Source organism: Desmodus rotundus, chromosome 11, assembly GCF_022682495.2.
Source record: "Desmodus rotundus isolate HL8 chromosome 11, HLdesRot8A.1, whole genome shotgun sequence".
Classification (NCBI taxonomy): Eukaryota; Metazoa; Chordata; class Mammalia; order Chiroptera; family Phyllostomidae; genus Desmodus; species Desmodus rotundus.
The window spans coordinates 33,765,482-33,789,273 of NC_071397.1; the positions used below are offsets into that span (position 1 = coordinate 33,765,482).

The 23,792-nt window shown below is 36.1% G+C and overlaps 1 protein-coding gene across 10 annotated transcripts in view; it reads left to right on the top strand.

The window, feature by feature from the left end:
* MYO6 (myosin VI) overlaps nt 1–23,792 on the top strand; it is a 156,655-nt gene that overhangs the window by 62,518 nt on the left and 70,345 nt on the right. For all 10 annotated transcript variants that reach the window (XM_053913988.2, XM_053913989.2, XM_053913990.2 and 7 more), the window contains 6 exons: nt 1,558–1,700; nt 6,304–6,373; nt 14,549–14,622; nt 17,863–17,992; nt 20,175–20,280; nt 22,050–22,105. In XM_053913988.2, coding sequence (XP_053769963.1) covers nt 1,584–1,700; nt 6,304–6,373; nt 14,549–14,622; nt 17,863–17,992; nt 20,175–20,280; nt 22,050–22,105 — 553 coding nt within the window. In that variant the 5' untranslated portion in view covers nt 1,558–1,583. The remainder of the gene's footprint in view (nt 1–1,557; nt 1,701–6,303; nt 6,374–14,548; nt 14,623–17,862; nt 17,993–20,174; nt 20,281–22,049; nt 22,106–23,792) is intronic.

Here is a 23,792-nt window from a genome sequence, read left to right on the forward strand (position 1 = left end):
TTACTCATTCACTTCTATAGAGAATCCTCATTTAATTTTTAACTTGGGATTACACTTAAACCTAATAGCATTTGCTACATGGGGAAAGCAAATTTCAGCATGTAACCGTGGCATGCATGATGCTAACCAGCAGGCATATTGCAAACATGCAGATAGTTAGTAGCTTTTTGATTGAATTATATGGCCATACACCCTTGACTTTCATGGGAGACTAGACTTGAGAGCATCAGCATGGGAAGTCCCATATTTGGAAATGCTACGTAAGAGGCGAGTTATGGCACATGCATGAACTCTTGTTTAAGTATAGACATAATGAGAAACAAATTCCCATTGAGATGCTGAAACGAGAACTTCTGGGATCACTCAGTAGCTGATTCACTACACATTAGTTGCATAGAATCCAAGCTCATTGAAAGTAAATATTTCACGTGTCGTGGACCCTTTCAGATACTCTCAAAAGGCAGAATTGTAAATGTTAAATCTGAGAATGCCAAGCATGAAAGAAACTTTATAGGAACATTTGAAAAGTTAGCTCTGAATTCAGAATAGGCAAAAACTGGAAACAATCCACATGTCCATCAGTAGGGCAACAGGTAAACAATTGTGGAACAGCCGTTCAGAAGGCTAGTACACACAACGTGGTTGAATATCAAAAGCATCCTTCTGAATGAACAAGCAAAACACAAAAGCATAATTCAGTATGATTTCACTTATATAAAGTTCAAGGAAATGCAAAAACTAATCTGTGATGATAGAAACCAAACCAGTCGATGTCTGTGGGGAATACGGATTGACCAGAAGGAAGCGTGAGGGAACTTTCTGGGGTGATGGAAATATCTATGCATTGATTGGGTGTTTGTTAAATGGGTATATCCATTTGTCAGACTCATCAATTTTTGTGTGCTTAGGATTTGTACATTTTATTGTATATAAGTTCTATCTCAGTAAAAAAAAAATAAGTAAACGACGCAAGCAGTATGCTGAGTGGTTCTGCGAAGGTGTGTACACGGGACACTTGGGTGAGGCATTGCCGTAGTCTCAGGTGGTCAGGGAAAGTTTCCAGAGGAAGTAATCTCTCAGATTCATCCCTTCAGGTCTAAAATGACTTCGTGTTCAACTCCTAGCCAACTCCACAGAATAACATTTACTTCTAGGACGACTTTAATTTTTTGTGCAATCCAGAATACTTTAGGTAGTAAAAGGAGGTGCTGTTATAAATCATTCGGGGGCAATACGGAAAACTTGAAACCATTGTTTTCTATTTCTGTACTGCTCCACATGTAGTACGCGACTGCAGTCACAACTGAAGGAAGGCGATATAGCAAAGCACGTGTTACCTGTGGGTAGAGCAGCCCCTGCTTGGTCCTTATCTAAAAGGTCATGGATAAAGGGAGGACAGGCCTGCAGTAAGATGGGGGGATTGGGGATTACCTGTGGAATGGGGTAGATGTGTTTCTGTGAATTGCAGTTTACATGTTAATTGTTTAAAAAGATACGGTATTTGTTTTTTTACCCCCCAAAGTTATTTATGTTACTTTATTTGTTCCTTTGAAACAGAATACAGTGGATAGCTCCCTTCAAAAATGGAAGATGGAAAGCCCGTTTGGGCGCCACACCCGACAGATGGATTTCAGATGGGCAACATCGTGGATATTGGCCCGGACAGCTTAACAATCGAGCCCTTGGACCAGAAAGGCAAGGTGAGTTTCTCAGAAAAATTTCAGAATATGATTTCTCTTTATATAGGTGTCTCCCTTATCAGTTAAGTATTGTAGATATTTCTCTCACAGTATAATAGGGGAAAGCAGTTTCCTGGTAAGTGAATCTTAGTTTTCTACTGAGTTATTTGATTGAATCAGAAGTACATATTCTAGGGAAAAAATGGTGCCCTATGATAAAATCAGACAGAAATTGAGTGAGCCTTTCATTATCACAATTTAAAGACAAAATATAGCATGATAAAATGTAACATTATTCTTCACTTGATCTTAGCCAAAAGGTTGAGAAGTAATAAAATATAACATTATTCTTTATACACATTACTAAAGTTATTAATACATATGTGATGAATGCAACATGTTACAAAGCAAAAATATGAAAAGTGATGGGATTATGTTATCAAATTTTGTTTTTGCTTTAGCTCCTAGGTAATTCTTTTAAACTTTTTATTAAATGTGTTAACATGGGATTGGAGTAAATTTATTTCTAATAAGTAAAGATATTTAAGTCCTAAACATACCAATCCATTGCTATTTTTACTATAATGATAGTTTTTAAAACATGAAAGCATACTTCAGTTTTGTATACATGGTATCTATTTCCTTTCATGCTTGTATTACAAATTGAGAGTTTGGGGCAAAAGCGACCTGGGTCTCTTCAGTCTTTTGGGGAACTGTAGGGTCTCCTTTTGTGCAAGATCTTCACAATTTTCAGTTTAATTAATATTCCTGTTATATAGGTCTTCTGACTAAATTAAATTTGTGGATGTCATTTCTGTTTACTTTGTACTCTGTGAATGTTCATGAGTAATTAATATTCTGCTGATATATGGTTAACTAATGCCATATGAGTGCCATCCCTCTGGGAACCTTAGAAAAACAAGGTGGATCTCTCATGAGTCTTTTCACAGAGAAAACTATTCTGTTACTGTAAACAACCCAGGAACCTAAATGCATAATATATAATGTGGCATGTTAGAGGAATCCAGTTAGAGATGCCCTCAGGAAAGAAAAGACAAGTGTTTCTAAAGTCTTTTTCCTCGTATTAACACGTACTTATTTGTACTTACAATGCAGTGATATTAAAAAAATAATAATTAAAAAATAAGCTCATTTATTTTAATTTATTTGACTTGTAGGGGAGGAAAAATTTTTCTCTATTAATTTGGGTCTCTGACTGGGCCAAAAAATTAAACTGATGTGAGAGATTTACAGTAGAATACTACAAGTTTTATTAAATTTTCACATGCACACGGGAGCCTTCACAAGAGAATGAAGAACTAAAGAGGTGTGCAGAGCAGAAAGCTGTTATTCCTTTGAGGCGAAGAAAGAATTTGTGAAGAATTGATAAGACAGGGATTTGGGCCAGGGGCAGTAAATTGTGGAGAGGCACTTGGGAAGATAAGGGTTAGTATGAAAAGGCTTGTTTGTACAGATTTCTCTCTTAGCCTCAATTCCCCTTTGCTGGTGGTCAGAATGTCTGCCTGCCTTCTGGTGTGGGGAGGGCACCTTTCACATGGCAGTTTTATGTCCTGCTTTCAGGAATAAAAAGGAAGGCCAGAGTGCCTTTCATGCAATGGCTGTTTCAGAGTATTTCAAAGGAGCATATTTTTGGATGACAGAAATTTAGTGAGCTTTTCATTATCCTTCACAGTGTTTTTTTTTTTTCCACTTTTCTTTAAAATATTTTATAAGGACAGTAAATCAGAAAGCCAATATGAAATGAAGAGTATTATATGCTGGGTATATTCTGTTATTTAGGTATATTCTGTTATGTTCATAGGTGGCAGTACTTCAGTTTAAGCATGGAAGGGATTTGATTTATGGGTATATGCTTTTTCACATTTTAAATTGGTTATGTGCTGGCAACTGTGCTTTATGAGTATTAATCAGGTATACACATAGAACCAATAAAAACACTTAAAATGTAAATTGTGAAGCCATGAAAACTGGATCTGTAGTTAATTTTATAAACTAAAGTTGAAGCTTGTTTTCACAAGCATTTTTTGAGGGTTAACGTTCTCAGTAATTGTTTTTAATCTTAATTTTCTCTCCTACTTTCTGCCTGAAGGCTTAATAAATTGTAAAGTATAATTATAACCATATGGTTAAAAAGATCAACAAGAGAAGCAATCTTTTGTTTAGATAATTCATGTTCTGGAGATCATCAACTTTTAAATAGTCAGGAATTAAGTGCATAAAGTGATAGACAGATTAGGTAGATCTGTTTGCTGATGCAATGCAAGCATAGAATAGGGACTGACTTAACTCTGGGGAGCATGTCTTTGACAATAGCAATGGCCTTTAAAGGTTTTCAGTTGTGACCCATAGTAAGACATACATTTTACGTTGGATTATATATGTGTAATGTGTGTCTATAAGAAATAGATTTTACATGTCAGTAAGTATGTGTATTGTGTGTGTGTGTTTATAAATGAAACAGTCAAATGAAACATCCTTACTCCATGTGATGCATTCTGATATTTCCTAATGTCTTTTATTCTGTTAAAAATGTTGTTGTGAACCTTGAGATTGATTTTACGTTCCGTATTTGCAGCAGCCTGGCTTTCAGGCTGAAGCCCTAAATATATGGCATTTAAGGTTTGATATTTTCTTTTCTCTGTCTACTTTGTTAGTCTTATCTTTTGTCAACCATCAGTGTCCCCTTCATACTCTGACCATATACTTATTCTTGTGTATTATTTTCTTTCTCTTTCATCCTTTCCCTCCATAGTGTTTATCAAGCCCCCACCATGAACCAGGTGATGTTGGGTGCTTTTTGTGGTTGTCCACAGTACTCTTTTTGCCTGGAATGCCACTCTCCATGGCCCTTTGCTTAATAAATAATTCTCAAGACTGTGGTTGAGGTCACCTCCTTTATGAAATTTTTGCAGATGCCAAGTCCCTCTCTTCTTCTCTGTACAGTAGAATTTATTGTTGATACTCCTTCCTTCAAGGAGTGGTATAAATTCTTAGCCTCCTGTAATACTTTATTGGAGATATTTGTTTACATTTATCCCTCCCTCCCTGCTAGACTGTAATCTTCTCAAGTGCAGGGACTGTTTTATTTGCTCGTTTTGTCATTGGAGCTTTATATGTGGTAGATGTTATTGCTGGTGATCATTGTGTGCTTGTTACATGATCTTCTCTCGATAGGAGAAAAAGCCTCCTGCCTCTAAGAGAAAACAGTTGCCTTATGCAAAATTTCTCTTTCTCTTTGAGTAGATGGTAAAGGGGAGAAGAAGATGGGGGCTGGTGATAATTTGGAGGACGAGGAAGGAGGTGGAGAAACTATCTGTTAGGATTCATTACTGGCCTTTCAGCCCTTCTCTTAACCTTCCCTTTCTAGGAGCTCTTTATCCTCCAACTCTTCCTCATTTTCTGAGCTGCTAGAGCTTCCTTCACTTCACATGGCCCCTAACAGGATAGAGCCGAGGCCTGCAGTCTTGGGGGGCCTTAACCCCACTGTCACAGCTGTGAAAGTGGGCACATGGGACTGGGGCGTTAGCAGTTTATTTCAGAATGCATTTTCCTGCAGAATCATTATGATAATTTATGGATTGTTTTATATTGCCATTAATAAGTGTATGTTATGGATTAGTTTCAGTATTAATACTCTATCCTCTAAACCTTTCCACATTGAGAACATTAAGAACATGTGTACTGGTTCCATATTATTAACTTCCAGAGTATTTAGAGCATGACAGTTTTCTAATTTGGGTAGGACTGAATTGAGTTAGTGCCAGCAGCCTGCATTTGCTCCATAAACCATAGAAGTGGCTTTGTCTTATACTTGTGTGTGTGTATCTACTGTGTGAAAATAATTGAACAATTTTTTCCTTATAGTTTTATTTGATATTGGTGAAAACTTCAGCCACAAGGAGTAATTGTAATTGCTTGAGAAGTATAAATTTATAAGTTACTGTTAGAATGGCATGGATAAAACGTAATTTTCTTTAGATGGAATTTGAGATCATTTCTATTATAAGATACTATCTTAATTCTAGAATTTCTACCATACATTTAAGTGATATAACAAACACAAACTGTTCATGCATACCTATGATTTTATGGACCAAGTAGTTCTGGATACTGTTTGTATTTGTAGCGCATATTTATACAGGAATTTATGTCTTACATGTTTTACTTGAACAGTAGCTTGAATTAAATAATAGTCTGTTCTGTTCTATCTGATTGATTGGATGTAACTTTTTGTTTTAAAAACAAAATTGCTGTATATACAAACACTAACATTTTTATTTTTTAGAAGTTGTTGATACCATGCCCGTATGTATTTAATATTAATGTACTTCATGTTTTGTCCTACTTTAGATATTGGAGCACAAGATTTTTAAGTTGATTTCCATTATTGATTTCATGGTCATGGTAATAATAGCTAAGGTTTCTGAGTGACGTTATTACCTGTTTTTAGGTTAGTGACTTGTTAAATAGTAGGATCTTGTATCATATTTTAATGAAGAGCATATTGTTGGCATTATTACAATGTATGCAACCAATTAAGCTCCTTTATTTTTCTTACTATTTATAAACCTAAAGGTTAATGAACTTCTGTTTTGTTTGTTAGACATTTTTGGCTCTCATAAACCAAGTGTTCCCTGCAGAAGAGGACAGTAAAAAAGATGTAGAAGATAACTGTAAGTATCAAGTTAAAAATAGTTCTCAGCATAGAAAAGGAAACTGTTGCTCCAGAAAAGTAAATTAGTGGTTATATTACTAGGTATACAGTACTGGTTCAGAAGAAATGTAACCTTTTGATAGGAAAATTCGTGTGAATGGGAGGAGCTCAAAAGCCCTAAGGTCATTATTGTCTCACATTTGCACTTTGGTGAAAGAGTCTCTTGAATGTCTTGCTAGTGTTATTTCATTTGTGGAAATGAAGGGAATGGTAATAATTTACTGTGAAGCCTGAACTAAAGACCTCTTGTTAACGGATTTGAAAGTTATTTTGAACCCCATCTAGAATCAGATGATATTTATACTAGTGCACGTGGTTTGATAATTTGGAGGTTGACTCAAGAGGACCCATTTTTTTTTCAGTGAAGTTTTTTTTAATATATTTATGATTATGCTATTACAGTTGTCCCATTTCCCCCCCTTCACTCCAGTCCATCCTGCCCACTCTCTCCCTCCCTCATTCCCCCTCCCCACCATAGTTCATGTCCATGGGTCATACATATAAGTTCTTTGGCTTCTACATTTCTTATACTATTCTTACCCTCCCCCTGTCTATTTTCTACCTACCATTTATGTTACTTATTCTCTGTACCTTTTCCCTCTCTCCCCCTCCCACTCCCCTGCTGATAACCCTCCATGTGATCTCCATTTCTGTGGTTCTGTTCCTGTTCTAGTTGTTTGCTTTTGTTTTTGTTTTAGGTGTGGTTGTTAATAACTGTGAGTTTGCTGTCCTTTTTACTGTTCATATTTTTTATCTTCTTTTTCTTAGATAAGTCCCTTTAATATTTCATACAATAAGGGCTTGGTGATGAGGAACTCCTTTAACTTGACCTTATCTTAGAAGCACGTTATCTGCCTTTCTATTCTAAATGATAGCTTTGCTGGATACAGTAATCTTGGGTGTAGGTCCTTGCCTTTCATGACTTGGAATGCTTCTTGCCAGCCCCTTCTTGCCTGTAAGGTCTCTTTGGAGAAATCAGCTGACAGTCTTATGGGAAGTCCTTTGTAGGTAACTGTGTCCTTTTCTCTTGCTGCTTCTAAGATTCTCTCCTTCTGTGTAATCTTGGGTAATGTAATGATGATGTGCCTTGGTGTGTTCCTCCTTGGGTCCAGCTTCTTTGGGACTCTCTGAGCTTCCTGGACTTCCTGGAAGTCTATTTCCTTTGCCAGATTAGGGAAGTTCTCCTTCATTATTTGTTCAAATAAGTTTTCAATTTTTTGTTCTTCCTCTTCTCCTTCTGGCACCCCTATAATTCGGATGTTGGAACATTTAAAGATGTCCTGGAGGTTCCTAAGCCTCTCCTCATTTTTCCAAGTTCTTGTTTCTTCATTCTTTTCTGGTTGATGTTTCTTTCTTCCTTCTGGTCCACACCATTGATTTGAGTCCCAGTTTCCTTCCCACCACTATTGGTTCCCTGTACATTTTTCTTTGTTTCTCTTAGCATAACCTTCATTTTTTCATCTAATTTGTGACCAAATTCAACCAATTCTGTGAGCTTCCTGATTACCAGTGTTTTGAACTGTGCATCTGATAGGTTGCCTATCTCTTCGTTGCTTAGTTGTATTTTTTTTGGAGCTTTCATCTGTTCTTTCATTTGGGCCACTTTTTTTTTTGTCTCTGCATGTCTGTTATGTAGTAAGGGGCGGAGCCTCAGGTGTTCACTGGGGCTGGGTAATGCTGGTCGCTGCCCTGTGATGCTGTACATGGGGGAGGGGCCGAGAGGGAGCAATGGCTCCTGCTCCACTCTCTGCCAGATTTCAGTCACTCCCTCAGCTACCCACAATCAAACTGGGCCCCTCTGGTGCTGCTTCCCAGGTGGGTGGGCTTGTGCACGCCTTAGGCCCCTGTGGGTCTCTCCAACGACCTCTCCTGTGAGGCTGGGAGTGTCTCCTGCTGCCGCCTCAACCCCCCACAGGTGTTTTCAATCAGAGGTTTGAGGCTTTCTTTCCCCGCGCTGGAACTCTGGGTTGTGCAGTCTGTCTCTCTCCCCCGCTGTCCCTCCTGGTTTATCTGTGTGCGAATGTGGGGCCGTGGGGTCTGCTAGCTGCAGCACTGCTTGCTCCGTTCGTTCCACAATCCACCACCTTGCTGGCCTGCCAGCCGCCACCTTGCCGTGAGTCCTCTCCACCCCTCCTACCTGTCTGGATGAATGTTTCTTCTTTATCTCCTTGGTTGTTAGACTTCCATACAGTTCGATTTTCTGTCAGATCTGGTTGTTTTTTGTTTAGAAATTGTTGTTGTCCTTCTTTTGGTTGTGCGAGGAGGCTCAGTATGTCTACCTACGCCTCCATGTTGGCCGGAAGCTCCCTCAAGAGGACCAATTTAATGTCACTGTTGGAAGGAAACAAACATTAAATAAAATACTGTGTAAAAAATACTAATTGAAAAATTGAACATTTAAAAAAATAAATTTCAATATAATTGTTCATTATATTAACATAGAACATTTTAATGAACATTAAAATTGTTCATTATATTAACATAGAACATTATATTGAAATGAAACATTTTTTGATTTATAACTATCTTAGCACGTTTGGTGGAAAAACTTAATTCAGTGAACAAGTCATGTTAATTCTTGCATTTTCAAGATTAAGTAGTAATCATATTTCATTTTTTATTTGGCAATATTTAAGAATTATGTCCAGGTGTTTTAGATTTCATTAAACATACCTGACTTGAAAAACTCTTTATTTAAAGAATAAATATTAGAGAAAGGTCTGTATTTTGTTCTTGTTGATGTTTTTTTGAGTTGACATTTGAGTGAGCCTGTGAGGCTCCCATGTGTGAATGGGCAGTGTGGAATAGAGTGATTGGGAGAGCTGTGGACTCAGGGAGAGCCTGAGTTCTGCTTCTGACTGTGCTAGTAGGGAGCTCTCTGCCTGTGGGCAATTTATCTCTCATTCAGCTTCTTATCTGTAAAATTGGAGTAATAATGTATATATTGCATGTCTGGAGGTACTGTATTTATTTATTTTTAGAGAGAGGGGAAGGGAAGGGGAAAAAGAGGGAGAGAAACATCAATCAGTTACCTTTCACATGCCCCCAACCAGGGACCTGGCCCACAACCCAGGCGTGTGCCCCGACTGGGAATCGAACTGGCAACCTTTTGGTTCGCAGGCTGGTGCTCAATCCTCTTAGCCACACCAGCCCGGGTGATACATTTAAAATTCTAGGCACAGTTCTTAACCTGTAGTAATCTCTCAATAAATGGTAGCTATTATTATTAGGTACAAGAGATTGGGGAATATTGTGAAGCTCTGTTCCATTCCAAAATTGGTTGGAGAATTTCTCTGATGGGGTAATATTTGTTTTCTGAATAGCAATAATTAAAATTAAAAAAGGAATGACAGTCTACAATATACAAAATAAGAGAATATTATTTTCTGTTAAATCTTGATAGAGTATTCAGAACTAGGAATTAATCCTTTTCACATATTAAACTAAATATTTTTTGGTTTACATAGCCACATGTAGCTAAGCATAACAAATGGTTTCAAATTACTTTAATTCATTTCTTAAATTAATATTTTAAAACATTGTCCTTGTGCTATTTCATTTTGATATACTTGTCCAAACTTTTACTTTTCCTAGTCTTAGTGTAGATTTGCTGTATCTTGCAGGTGTTTTCTTGGATGAGGCCAGGATGGCAGAGTTTTAATGCGTGGGTGTTGACTATTCTCATATATACACCACATGTTTTCTTTTTTTTATTGTGGTTCAAGTACAGATGTCCCTATTTTTCCCCCAATACTCTCCCCCGCTCTACCCACCCCTACCTCCCACATTCAGTCCTCCCCTACCACATTGTCTTTGTCCACGGGTCCTTTATATTTGTTCCTTGACTTTCCCCTATTATCCCCTCCACCCTGTCTGGTTACTGTGAGTTTGTTCTTTATCTCCATGTCTCTGGTTATATTTTGCTGGCCTGCTTCTTTTGTTGATTAGGGTCTACTTATAGGTAAGATCAAATGGTATTTGTCTTTCCTTGCCTGGCTTTTTCCACTTAGCATAATGTTCTCCAGTTCCATCCATGCTGTCTCAAAGGGTAGGTGTTTTTTCTTCCTTTCTGCTATGTAGTATTCCATTGTGTAAATGTACCACAATTTTTAATTGAAGTCTCTTTTCTGAAACCACATCAATAATGCAGCTTTGGTTATTGAGTTTAGAACACAGGTTTTCCAGCTAAAATGGTTTCATCACTTACTAGTTCTTTTGTCTGAGGCTTGCCACTGTAGCACTGCCCTCTGCCAAATGACACGTGGCATTGTTTCATAGGGTTTCATGTGCAAATTTCTAAAATTCTTTCCTCTTCTCTGTATCATGGTGGAATGTGATGACCAAAAGCTCGATATCTATGGAGATTCTAAAGTGTGTGATAAAGGTTCTATTGGAAGAGAGACATGGGTTGTCTTTTGATAGTGCCCTAATAATATAATAAAATTTATTACCTAGTTTTACCTCTAGGTTTCCTATGTGATGAGTTTTAAATATGGAGGTTAGTATGTAAGTTTTGCCTTTTTACTTGACTCTTAGGTATTGATAAAATAGGAAAATAATTTAAGGATGAAGTCAGTAATTAATAGCATTTTTTCATACTCATATTTAACTTACTATTACTTACATGGCATATAATATTTTTCATGAATTGTTACCATTAGAATATGAGAGTAATAAAGTATATTACTAATATTGGGAAGAATCCCAAGAGTTGCCTTTTTCATTAATGGAATGACTTTTACAACAAGATAACTACAGAACTGATCGACTTCTACTGTGTTCAAGTTATTTGTGGGTTCCTTTTTTTCTTTCAGTGAGTTAGAACTGTGATGAATAAGCAGGGTCTTAAATGTTCAGATAAGTCCCTCGTCAGATTTCTAAATGTAATAATTCATACCTACTAATAATTCACTAGAATTATTAACATTTCTAATAATTCATTAGAAATGTTTGGTATGCTTGATACATATTTATTAAACGTTTGCTATTGAGAATAGTTAAATCTCTGAGTAAGCAGACATAAAAGACAAACAGATTACATACAGGATTGCGTGTAAGTAGCCAAACCAAGCAGTCCTAAGACTGGCTACTAGCAGAGGAAAGTAAGTAGAGGGAATTTGGTGAAGCAGGAGTTATTTATGAGACCCTGGTGAACGTCCCTAGGTCGTACCTTTAGGGATGCATAGGCAATTGGGACTTTCCATTTCCTATTCTGGCAAAAGGAGGGTCATAAATATCTTCCTCTCTGCCTTCTCCTTTCCTTCTTTTCATGAACATGGAACAGACTGAGTAGTATGATTTAAGAGGAAGACCCTCCTGTCCATTTTCTTATTATCACTGGCAGGTATTTTACTGGCAGGTTAGAGGTTTGATTAACAGATTAACCTGAGAAGGTTGGTGGTGAGTGTGGGAGTGGGTAAATCAATGAGAGTGAGCAGTCACATGCAGTATAGGTGAAATGATTAGCTTTTCCAGGAGAGCTGTGTTGTGGGATTGGGAATTCTTATTTATAAATAAGAGGAAGAGAGCCTATGATACAGCAGGTAATTCAGAGGAAGTTGAGAGATCTGGGAGTGGTTCAACCTTGTGCTTTGAAGAAGAAAAGGCAACATGTAGACCAGGCTTCTGAGGGATAAGGGTGGAAAAAGAGCAGGGATATAGAAAGGTAGGTGACCAAAAATTCAAACTACATATACATCTGCTGCTTCCCTTCTCTAAATCTTTTCTCAATTCAAAGGAAAGCTGCCCTTAAAGTTCTTAGGAAGCTCCACCCACTTCTTACTCTGTTTTATTCTGCCATAAGTGACATTGGAAAACAGTCATGTGTCTTTGGCAAGTGAATTGACTGTAATGAATTGGACAGTCTTTGAGATAGATATAACAAAAGACTCTTGACAGAATTGGTTAGGTGTTGAATTGTATGTTAGGCATAATATAGTGTAGGCATATATGAGGGGGGACCCCCAAAAAACCAGAATTATCTTCTGGAGGGCAGGCCCCTTGTAGTACAGGCTTCCCCCTGCTAGATGAGTGTTCTACCATTTGGTTTTGTCTTGAGAGGCCTCATTCAGCTTCAGTGAAATTTTTTGAAGATCTTTTCAACACATTTGCCCATGTCATGATGGGTGATTTATGAGCACACCTGGTGCTGAATGCTCAGCAGTTTTTTACCAAAAATGGCATGAGTCCTGTGCCCCACCCTCTCTATTCACCTGCCCCAAGTCACTTGCCCCAAGTGACAAAATTTTTTTTGTTTCCCCTCAAAGGGTAACATTTTGCTGATGTGGAAGAGGTGAAACAAAACAAAACAAAACAAAACCGGCAGAAGCACTAAAAGACATCAAAATTAGCGAGTTCAAAAACTGTTTTGAGCAGTGGAAAAAACATCTCAATAAGTGTATTGCATCAAATAGAGAATACTTTGAAGGTGACTAAAGTTTAAACGTAAAATAAGTACATGATTTTCTAAATAAATAAATTGTGGTTTTTGAGGAGTCCCCCCTTGTGTACAACTTCAGTGAGGAATCAAGCAGACAAGCAAATGAATCAGGCAGTGTCTTGCTCTCAAAAGATTGGTTTAGTAGCCAAAACCGGATATACAAAATTATAATTGCAATACTGGCAGTCTATGGTAAACACGATATAGAAAGTACAAGGAAGAAAGTAATTCGAGTGGTGGTGGTAGTGGTGAGAATGGGGAAATACAATTTGTGAGATAATCTTTCAACTGACCCTAAAGGATAAGTAGATTTTTGACAACTAGAGATACAGAGGTGGAGTCCAGTGCATGAGTGATATTTGGATTCAGTAGTTTAGTGTGTAAATTACTACAGCAATATTAAAGCAACTTGTGAAAAATTATATGAAAAGGTCAGCTGAATGAAAGTTTAATATAGGCCTTGAATATTAGACTTGAATACAGACTTTGAGAGTTGATGAAGACCCACTGATACTTTTTGAGGAGAAAGGTTTAATTAGGGCTCTAGTTTAGTTGGGTTAATGTGCTGAGCAGTCTGGATTAGGGAGTAGAGAGACTGAGGCAGTAGGCAATTAAGAGGGTTCTATGATTACAAAAGAGGTAATGTGACCTGAACTGGGATTGAGATGGTGGAAATGGAAAGAAAGGGAAGACATTTCAGAGATTATGCTAATTTGAGTACCTGCCAAGAGTCTGGAACTGTGCTGCTACACACTTTGTTATATGGTATAAAGAGTCGGAAACTGGTTTAGAGCAAGGTAGGAGAGAAAAGATGATCTAAGTGTTGACTAAGGTTTGCAGTCTGGTGGTGCTTCCCAAAGTGGTTGGGAAGAAGAGTGGTTTTGTCTAGCATGTGGTAGAAATGTGGAAATGGAGCTCACAGGGCTGTGTGAGTAGAATGTATCAGAGAGAGGGAGAGAGAGAGGGAAATCACATATGTATATATATTCTGACATATTAGTAGAAGAGACATCAGAAAAACAAGATTCCTACCCTGATTCTGCTATTAACTAGCTGCAGATCCTGGGTTAAGACATACACATATTTTCGATCTGTGGTTGGGAATTCAAGTAGGCAGAGGGCTGATATAAGTTGTATTCAGATTTTCAATAGCAGGAGTAGTCAGCAGCGCTAACCCTAAGTTGTTCAAGGGTCAAGTGTATACTTTTTGCCGGACTCTTATTTAATCATATCCGTTGTGAGACGCTGGCTGAATGATCTTCTAATGGGTCTTCCCCATTCTAAAATTTCATCTTTTGTGTTGTTTCTGTAATAGTCGGATTGTCATATTAAATTAGCATCATCACTTGTCTCAAAAGTATATTAAAATCAGCACCATCTAAAGTCATACTTTCTTTCCAGTTGAATTGTACTCAACTTTTTAACCAGCCTTCATTGATGTGTACTTATGTGGTACTCACTAGATGTACTCGCCTGGTTGGAAATTCATTGTTTATAAACATCACTGTAACATATATGTAAACTTGACGTATTTTAAATTGGCCTCTTGAGTTTACATGTACCAATGTTTGAAAAAGATGGAATTAAATCTAACAGGTGAATTTTAGCTCTGATCAAAATGATTTAGATTAAGATTGTATTGCTTTACTTTTTTTCCCTTCAAATATCTAATAATTTACACATTTTATGTCTCAGGTTCACTAATGTATTTAAATGAAGCGACACTTCTCCATAATATCAAAGTTCGATACAGTAAAGACAGAATTTATGTAAGTATTTTACCTATGATTTAAGTTTTTGTTGGTATAATTATTTTACATGCTACTGTTTGATTTTGTCAAGCTTGACATTTTCTAACAGGAAATCATATTTGATCTGAGTGTGATCTCCATGGGGATAATGATTTTTTTTCTAATTTACTGCTGTAACTTCAGGGCTTAAAACATGCATGGAATATAGTTGGCATGTGGCAGATATTTGTGGAATAAATAGTGAGTTCAGAACATCATCCGGTATCTTTCAGACTTAAAAACATTTCATTTTTTATTTTAAAAAACATTTTGGATTTTTATTTTTGATACATATCTGCAGATCTGTTTTAATTAACTGACTTTTCACATTGTTCTGCAAAGAATTTAAGGCATCCTATAAGAAATATATATTAAAACTAAAAATTTGGATGACTAAAAAATGTAAATGATAGTGCAAGTAGTACTTGAGGAAATAATCAAGAACACTGAAATGCTGACTATACAGCTTAAATAGTTGCCGTATTTCATTAAATCCTAAATATATACCTTACCTTAAAATCCAGAATATTAAAAAAAATTGCAGAGAATGCTTTTAATGTAAATAGATTTGCACTAAATCATCCAGATGGATAATTAACTAGTTTGTTTTAATTATAATTACTCATTGGGCACATTAGAATTTTATTCTAATATGATATAGTCGTAGATTCCTGTGTTGGCTGGAGGTAAATTACCCACTGTAGTTCTGTTATAAGGATGGGACTCTTCATTATTTTTGAACGAAGAAAACACATGGCTTCTTTGATACCACCTAGATCAAATGACAGCCTTAATATTTTATAACACTATCAATTTGCCTAATTGTACTTACTTAATTCTGACTAAATTACCTTTAGTCTTTGCCATCTGTCCAAGTAGTGACAGCTGGGAAATAGGAATAATCTAGTCTTTTCCAAAAGAGTTTACTTGCTAAGAGTTTACTTTTGGTTATACACAGCAGAGTTTTAAGTCTTTACTTTCCTTCTTTATTTTTTTCAAAATCAGCTTAATAAAGTGTATACTTAGGTTGATATATGGTTATTCTTGATTAGAAATATATTTAGAAGGAAATTCACTCAGTCAGCAGACTACTGTTGAGCATCTTACGTATGCTAAATGCTGTTTTAGGTACCAAAATAGTACAAGCTTTTAAAATCTGTTAAAGTAGTTCAACTTGTAATAAGTCAATAAAGTTGACTGGATATAACCAGAAAATACCATCTATCAGATAGAATTGGCCACTATTTTTTTCTTTCCTTGTCTTATATTACTTGGTGGTGGTAGAGCAATCTTATTGCAGCAAATTTTTATTGAAATCTTTTTCTTGACATTAGGATATTTCTTATTAATTTTACAGAATCATACTTTTTAAAAATTGAGATACTTTGTTTTTATTTGGGATGTCCCTACAAAAGCTTAATACCCACAGGATTCTAATTGGCCTTTTAGTGTTTCCTGGGTTGCAGTGGTACTATACGTGCTGACCATGATCATTACTAATGGAAGGTTTGCATGTAGTATTAATTGTATTTTAAAAATTAGTTGTCTTTTGTTTTTATAAATTTTATTTTTGGTTTTAGAAAGAGGGGAAGGGAGGGAGAGAAACATCAATGTGAGAGAGAAACATCGATTGGCTGCTTTCTGTACGCTCCCTGACTGGGGACCAAACCTGCAACCCAGGCATGTTCCCTGACTGGGAATCAAACCAGGGACCTTTTGGTTTGCAGGATGACTCACAACCAGCGGAGCCACACCGACTGGGGCAGTTGTCTTTTTTTCACATTGAGACTAGTTGACTAAATTGAATGGTTGATAAAAATAATTATCTGCTTGTGAAATTTAAGTTTTTGTTTCTCATTTATAATGTCTATATCACTCCAGAGATTTTTAGGGTTATTCCCAACTTGCTTGACCCTCTGTTCCTAAGGCACATATGCAGTTTGGCATATGATCTCTGTTAGATAGTGTCTGTTTGGCATCATCAGCTCCTTTTTGCAGAACCAGTATTTTCAAAGTTAACTGAAGTCAATATTGGTATGTTTTTTATGCCTTTTAGTTATAAAGCCATTAAAATTAACCATATATAAATATAGTTATTATTACTATAATATATGTAAAAGAAGGAAACAATTTGGAATAAGAGTTTAAATTTGATATTTCTCATCAACCTGAATTATCACTATTTTCCCTTAGACTTGAGTGTAACTAATAGCTAACTCACTTTGACATTTTCATTGGTTACTAAAATCTCCATTACTTTCCTTTTGTCTCCCATAAAAAGGTTATTTTCTGGAATTTCTTACTTTTTATCCCACTCCAGGAAACATCTTTGGGAGCTTTCATTGAGTTTTAGATTAGTAGTCTGAGAGTTTAGGGTTTCCCCATCATTTCCCTTCCATAGCCAGATGTAAAACAGAAAAATGTGGTCCTGGGTGTCCTAGCTTGACCAGTAAACCACAACTAATTGGTAACTCCCTTTCTACCCACAAGGAATCTTACAAACTTTATGGGTCCATTTTTAAAATTTCTTTTAAAGCCACAGTTAAATTCAAAATTTAAAAGCAAACTTAAGTTGTTCATTAAACATTTAGCCTGTCAGTATTCTAGGTAGTAGTTAGCATATGTTGTTTTGTAAAATCTGGGACCAAGTGGTCACCACAGAACTAAATTAGTTCTTGTCATTCAGTGATGGGAATTGGCTTAGAGCATCCTATGAGCTAAATCAAACTCTTTAGTAATGGGGTAAATAAAATAGTCTAGAAGAGTAGCATAAATGACCAAAACTTGGGCTGTAGGAATAGACCTGGGAGAGTAGGTTTCATAATTAGTGTCAACAGAAGAAGGCTGATTGAGCTAGAGGCTTCGGGACTCAGCTCTCTGTCTGTGATGACTTGGTGGTGATGGCCTGAGCCTGGAGAACACGTGAGAGGGGAAAGTTTTCTTCTAGTCAAAGGGAAGTCAAGAGAAATAGTCTTGATTTTGGATGTGCTGAGTTTGAGATGACTACGGGATGCGAAGATGTATTTATTAAGATGTATTTGTTAGAGAAATATGGGTCCTGTAGAGATCAGGGTATGTTTCAGGGTAGAAATGCAGATATGGGAGTCCTGGTCATATAGAGAGTAGAAAGTATTTATTGCTGTATTTTGTTTCTCCTGTGAACCTTGCTTAGTTTTAAATGAAAGTATAATTAGAAATTTTTACGCTTCTCCTGTTCAGACCTATGTCGCCAACATTCTGATTGCGGTGAATCCGTACTTTGACATTCCTAAAATATACTCCTCAGAAACAATCAAGTCATACCAAGGAAAATCTCTTGGGACAATGCCGCCTCATGTCTTTGCAATTGGTGAGTGGTTTCATTGCATCATAGATTTTTTCCCTTACGTTGTACAAATTTACTCGGTTTTTTATGGATTAATAGAAGATACTATGAAGTGAATATGTATTTTGGAGAGCCTGTATGCATTTTGAAGTTATCAGCATTGTTAGGAGCCTGTATTTTACAGATTTTAGGAAGAATACTGTAAAAATATTCTTCCTAAGAGGAAGAATACTTCTACAGCCAAATCATGGGGCAATTGTATGTCATTATCTTTGTTAAATGCCTGTGTCCTCCTATGTCCACCCAGTTGAACATAGGACATAACAAAAGCTGACCTCATGGTTCTTTTTGACTCAACATGATCAGCTCCAGCCTAAAAGTGTCCTCCTTTATAGCTTTGAGGCCAGCCAGGCCTTCTGCTGTCCCCCTAGGTCATCACTTGTGAGTGTGTCCCTTGGGCCGGACATGAGCTCTAAGAGCACATGTCTTCCAGGCCTTATTTTGCATCAGGACTTTATAAAATTTAAAGGACTGAAAATGGGGTGTGCTTCATTACTCTGGGGAGTGTGTGTGAGAGGTCAGCAGCATCTGTCTTTGCCTTTCTCAGGCTCTATCTCATCTTTACGAACTTGTACCTTTGAAGAACAGAGAGATGGAATTATTGCCTCCCACTCCCAATCTAATAACTGCAGATACAGAGGTGTTGGCTAATAAGCCTTTCCATCCAGACATAACCAGCAGTTAAATGATGACATGTTTTGGTCCTGTTTCTGTTTTCTCTTTGGGCTTTCACTTCATGCCTGTGTTCCGGCCTGACCAGGATTCATGAACTTCCAGATCTGGCCGACTTGTGTACTGTGTACAATGATATAGACTGAGTATGTTAGCCAAGTCCAGTGCAACAGCAGATTGAACTTTGGTTCTAAGATGCTGTGATGGGCATTAGTATGTTTTCTATCAGCTACCAAAATGGTACACAATCCTTAGAACCTGAAAGTGAGCAAGCTTCTCACTGGAGAGAAGTTACATATTTAAAGTAAATAAACTGGCTTTTAGTTTTAGTTGTTTACTGCTAAAAAAGTATTTATAGTGATTCCACAAAAGTGGGTGGAAAGATGGCTGAAAAATTGGTCGTGAGGATGGGTATACACTTGTATGTGGTTTGCCTTTGGTCCTTAGATAAAAGCCGTTTGTAAAGCCTTCTTCATTGGTAAGGGTGTCACGTGTCTGAGGTGAAAAATAGTAGTCTTTATAGGACTAAATTGGCTAGGGTCTAATTTTTAATTAAAATTGTTTTATTTTGAGACCACCTTAACAGAATTAAATCATACTCAACTTATCAGTGTAGTCTGAAAATTTAAGACATTTTGTAGTGTAAGTTGTTGGAGTATAATGAAGATAATTAAAAATTATGCATATAAATAATTGTGAATCAGAACAAATTAAAGCAGTTAATTTTGCTTAATTCTTTTTTTTAAGATTTTATTTATTTATTTTTAGAGAGAGGGGAAGGGAGGGAGAAAGAGAGGGAGAGAAACATCAATGTGTGGTTACCTCTCATGCACCCCCAACTGAAGACCTGGCCTGCAAGCCAGGTACCCTGACTGGGAATCTAACCAGCGACACTTGGTTTGCAGGCCCACACTCAATCCACTGAGCTACACCAGCCCAGGCTAATTTTGCTTATTCTTGAAATGCTGATAAATTCTACAAGGTATTTAAAATTAATAGTATTACAAAAAACACAGTTCTTTTTTGCAATTATGTATTTTTTTCTTGCAGAAGAATTTTTGGTTGCCAGATTTTTTTTTTTTGAGTTCTTAATTTATAGTGTGTTACTTCTTTCTTTGAGGACTTCATTAGTTATTCATAGTGAGCATATTTATCTCTGCAGATTTTCTCTGGTACTAGGAAGAACTGAGCCACAGCTCATAATATGGAGACATTTTAATACAAACATAAGAGTTGTTTATTTGGCTTTCATATTACTTAGCTGTCAGGATAATAAACCAGCCGTTTAAAGTAAATACTTTAGAGATGTTTTGAATACTTCTGAATGATTTTATTTAAAAATTTTACTAACTGTAAATACACATTTATAATTTATTTAGGAGCAAGTTCTCTTTCACAATAAGTGGATTATCTATCATTTACTAAATCTGTATTTAATACATTCTCCATCATTAATGTGTTATTTTGACCCTAGCTGATAAGGCTTTTCGAGACATGAAGGTTCTCAAGATGAGTCAGTCTGTCATCGTATCTGGAGAATCAGGAGCTGGCAAAACGGAAAATACAAAATTTGTTCTAAGGTGAGGAATGCTTAGCTCAGCCAGAATAATTTCAACAGGTTGATTTATTTTTATTGAGGTGAAAATATGTAACAAAATTTATCATTTAACCATTTCTAAGCATACAGTTCAGTAGTGTGCAGTTCATATTGTTTTTCAGCCAATCTCTAGGACTTCGTGTTGCAACGCTGAAACTCAATTCCTGTTAAACAGTTTCCCACTTCCCTCTGCCTCAGCCCTTGGCACCCACCCTTCTATTTTCTGCTTCTATGATTTTGATTGCTCTAGATACTCTCATATAAGTGAATCATACAGTATTTGTCTTTCTTGCTTATTCCACTTAGCATAATGTCTTCAAGGGCCATGTATGTTGTAGCACGAATCAGAATTTCCTCCCTTAGTAAGGCTGGATAATGTTCCATAGTATGTATTTATCACATTTTGTCCGTGGGCACTTGGATTGCTTCCACCTCTTGGCTCTTGTGTATAGTGCTGCTATGAATCTGTTACGAACAAAGAGATACAGATATCTCTTTGAGATTGATTTGAACAGGTTGACTTTGAATTCTTTTGCATGTTTTATGATATAGTTTAAAACAAGGGGCTCTGTCCTTTTGAAAAAACAGACATCTTATGTTTAAACTAAGCTGTAGATTGAAAACAATTTCTGATGTTATTCTCTTGATACTGGAGGAGATCAGCGTTGGTTAGTCCTTCAAAATCTAACCTTCACGTGGTGTCCTCGATATTCCCCTGCTGTTGGTATGGTTGAAACCCTTTTCTACGTAAAGCTTATGATGATTGGCCTTATTTCTGCCTCCCCACAACCTTCTCCCCAGGAAATCCTTGTTGCTGCTATCAGATTAAACTCTGTATTTTGTTTAATATCATAGCATTTTCAATACTTCTTAGAGTTTAAAACTTTCAATTTATATCCTTGGGGATGTTAAGTCTAGTGTTGAAGCTACTGTTAGGACCAGGGAGTGCATTCTGAATTCTCACCAGTATTGCTCTCACTGTGTTACACTTCTTAGTTGATTGCTGCATAGTCAGTCTCTTTATCTAATTTTGCTTTTCTTTATGCAAATGTATATGCTATTGAGAATTATTTATATGATACCAATTTGAGTTTGTTATTACCTGTTACGCATATGCAATTGTGGTTAAATGAATGCTTCCTAATACTCTTGGAATTCTACATTGTTCAATTTCTTTCTCTCCTGTATGCAATAGTCATAGCGAATCTCTGGTTAATAAACACCTTTGAAAATGAACAAGTAATTAAGAAACTGTAAACTTATAGTGTAAACTTATATGGTAAATCTGAGGTTACTGTGTTTTGAAATGTGCAGGCAAGTAGTTGTTTTATCATGTTTTATTCTGTACAGTAACCGCAGAAAGAGCGGTAACTTCCCAGCTTCCCAGCTGTTCAGTGGCAGATTGCTGTATTTTTACCTCCGGAAAATACTTTGGAATCTCATGCACAAATGGATATTCCTGTGTGAAATGTGTGGCATATTTAAAACTCAATAGTTGGTTAAAGTCACATTATTTTTCAAAACAGTTTAAAAAAAACAATGCTGATTTAGATGTTCCAGTCAATCCAAATAGAATTTTAAATGTTTAAAGAGTTATAACAATAATTATATTTAAATATAAATTTGTAATTTTTAAATAACCAGTTACTACATTGATCCAGATTCAAATTTTACATGTGTTAAACAATATTAAAATTATAACGTGTACATTATTATTGTCATCTGAATTTTTATATCCTATATTTTAAACAGATATCTGACTGAATCCTATGGAACAGGTCAAGATATTGATGATAGAATTGTGGAAGGTATTGTTAATTTTAAAAATTCTTATTTTATATTAGGTATGTATGGGAATCCTCTAAGTGGTCTGGAACGTTCTCCTAGAGATCCAGAGGACTCTGTCTTCTACTAATCCTTGCTCAGATATAATGTTCTTGTTTACTTAATGTCTATTGTTACCCTCTCCCCTCCACCAATATAAGTGTTAAGAGGTTAGGAATTTTTATATATTCCAGACCTCTGGAATAGTGCTGATACATAGCATATGCTCCATAAATATCTGTTGGATGAATGAAAGAAATACATGAATCTCTTTGGCCTTCTGTTTTTACCTTGTTTTCTTAAAAAAAGAGAGCAATAGAATTATTTGGAATTGAGGTACTTTTTTTTTTTTTTTGCAAAATCATTTTAACAGAAGAGTAAGTACAATTCGAAGACAAAAATCTGTAAATTGATTTCCTGAAGCTCTAATGCTTGAATATCCTTAGAAGGCCTCCTTGTATCCCAGTTTGGAGACTTCTGGTCTAGGCTTACCATCACATTGAATCTGCACCACCCTTCTGCACCATAAATTCCTTTCTGGTCTCCCCATTTAACTCTATTTTGCCGTGTATAATGTGCACTTTTTTGCCCAAATTTTTGAGGGAAAAATAAGGATGCTCATTATACATAGGTAGTTCTAATTCTGTATCTGTATAAGTGTTTTTAATTCTGTAGTTTATGCTTATGTGTTAAAAGTGTGACTCTAGAAAGCAGTAGTGATATCTGTATGCAAAATAATAACCTGGAATATGATAATCGATTTTGTTTCTAAGTATAAATAAATAAAAAATTGAATTAACAAATTAAAAGGTTATTTTCCTGAATGTTTGGACCAAAAATGTGGGTGCACATTATACATGGGAACGTGTTATACATCACCAAATATGGTATATTATTATTTCCCTTTAATGTGCTGTTTGTGTGGAAGTTGGAATAATCTCATTTGCCTTAAACCTTTAACTGCTTCATATTATTCTCAAGATCCATAAAATCACCTCCCCTGATCTGGAATCGCCTTCCCTGGTCTAATTGAGTCATATTTCCTTAGAATTTTTATGCTGTAGGCGTGGTGGTTTCCTTGTAGTTCATTAGGCCTTTCTGGACACTTTTCCTCCTTCCCCTTTCCTCATTGTCCCCTACTAGGCACTTAGTAAGTGTTTTAATAATACTGATGATATTAACATATCTGGGTTGTATTTGACATTGTCTGGTTTGCTTAAAATCTGTAACTTAAATCTTAACAGAATGAGGTAGGTACTATTTCATCCCTACTTTACAGATAAGAAACTGAGGTAGAAAGAATTTAAGTAATGTGCTGAAGCCATATGGCATATCAGTTGTGGAAGTGAGGTGTAAACCCAGGTATCTTAACTATCTGCTATATACTAAGTGCATCTTTTAACATTCTTGACAATTTAATGAAAAATTTCAGTTGAACAGAAATGAATTAGGGGCCTTCTGTGTTCATGCATTTTGCTAATAAATATTTTAAAAGTGTGTGTCAATAAGGTTTTTCATATTTCTGATATAAATTGTTAGTTTTACTTAAAATTCTCATGGTGATATTATGACATACCCATGTATGAAGATTTCATAAGTAGTTCTACATTCATTGTAAAGTCTACTTTAGTAAGGAAATCACCCTTTAAAGTTGAATAAATAAATAAAAAA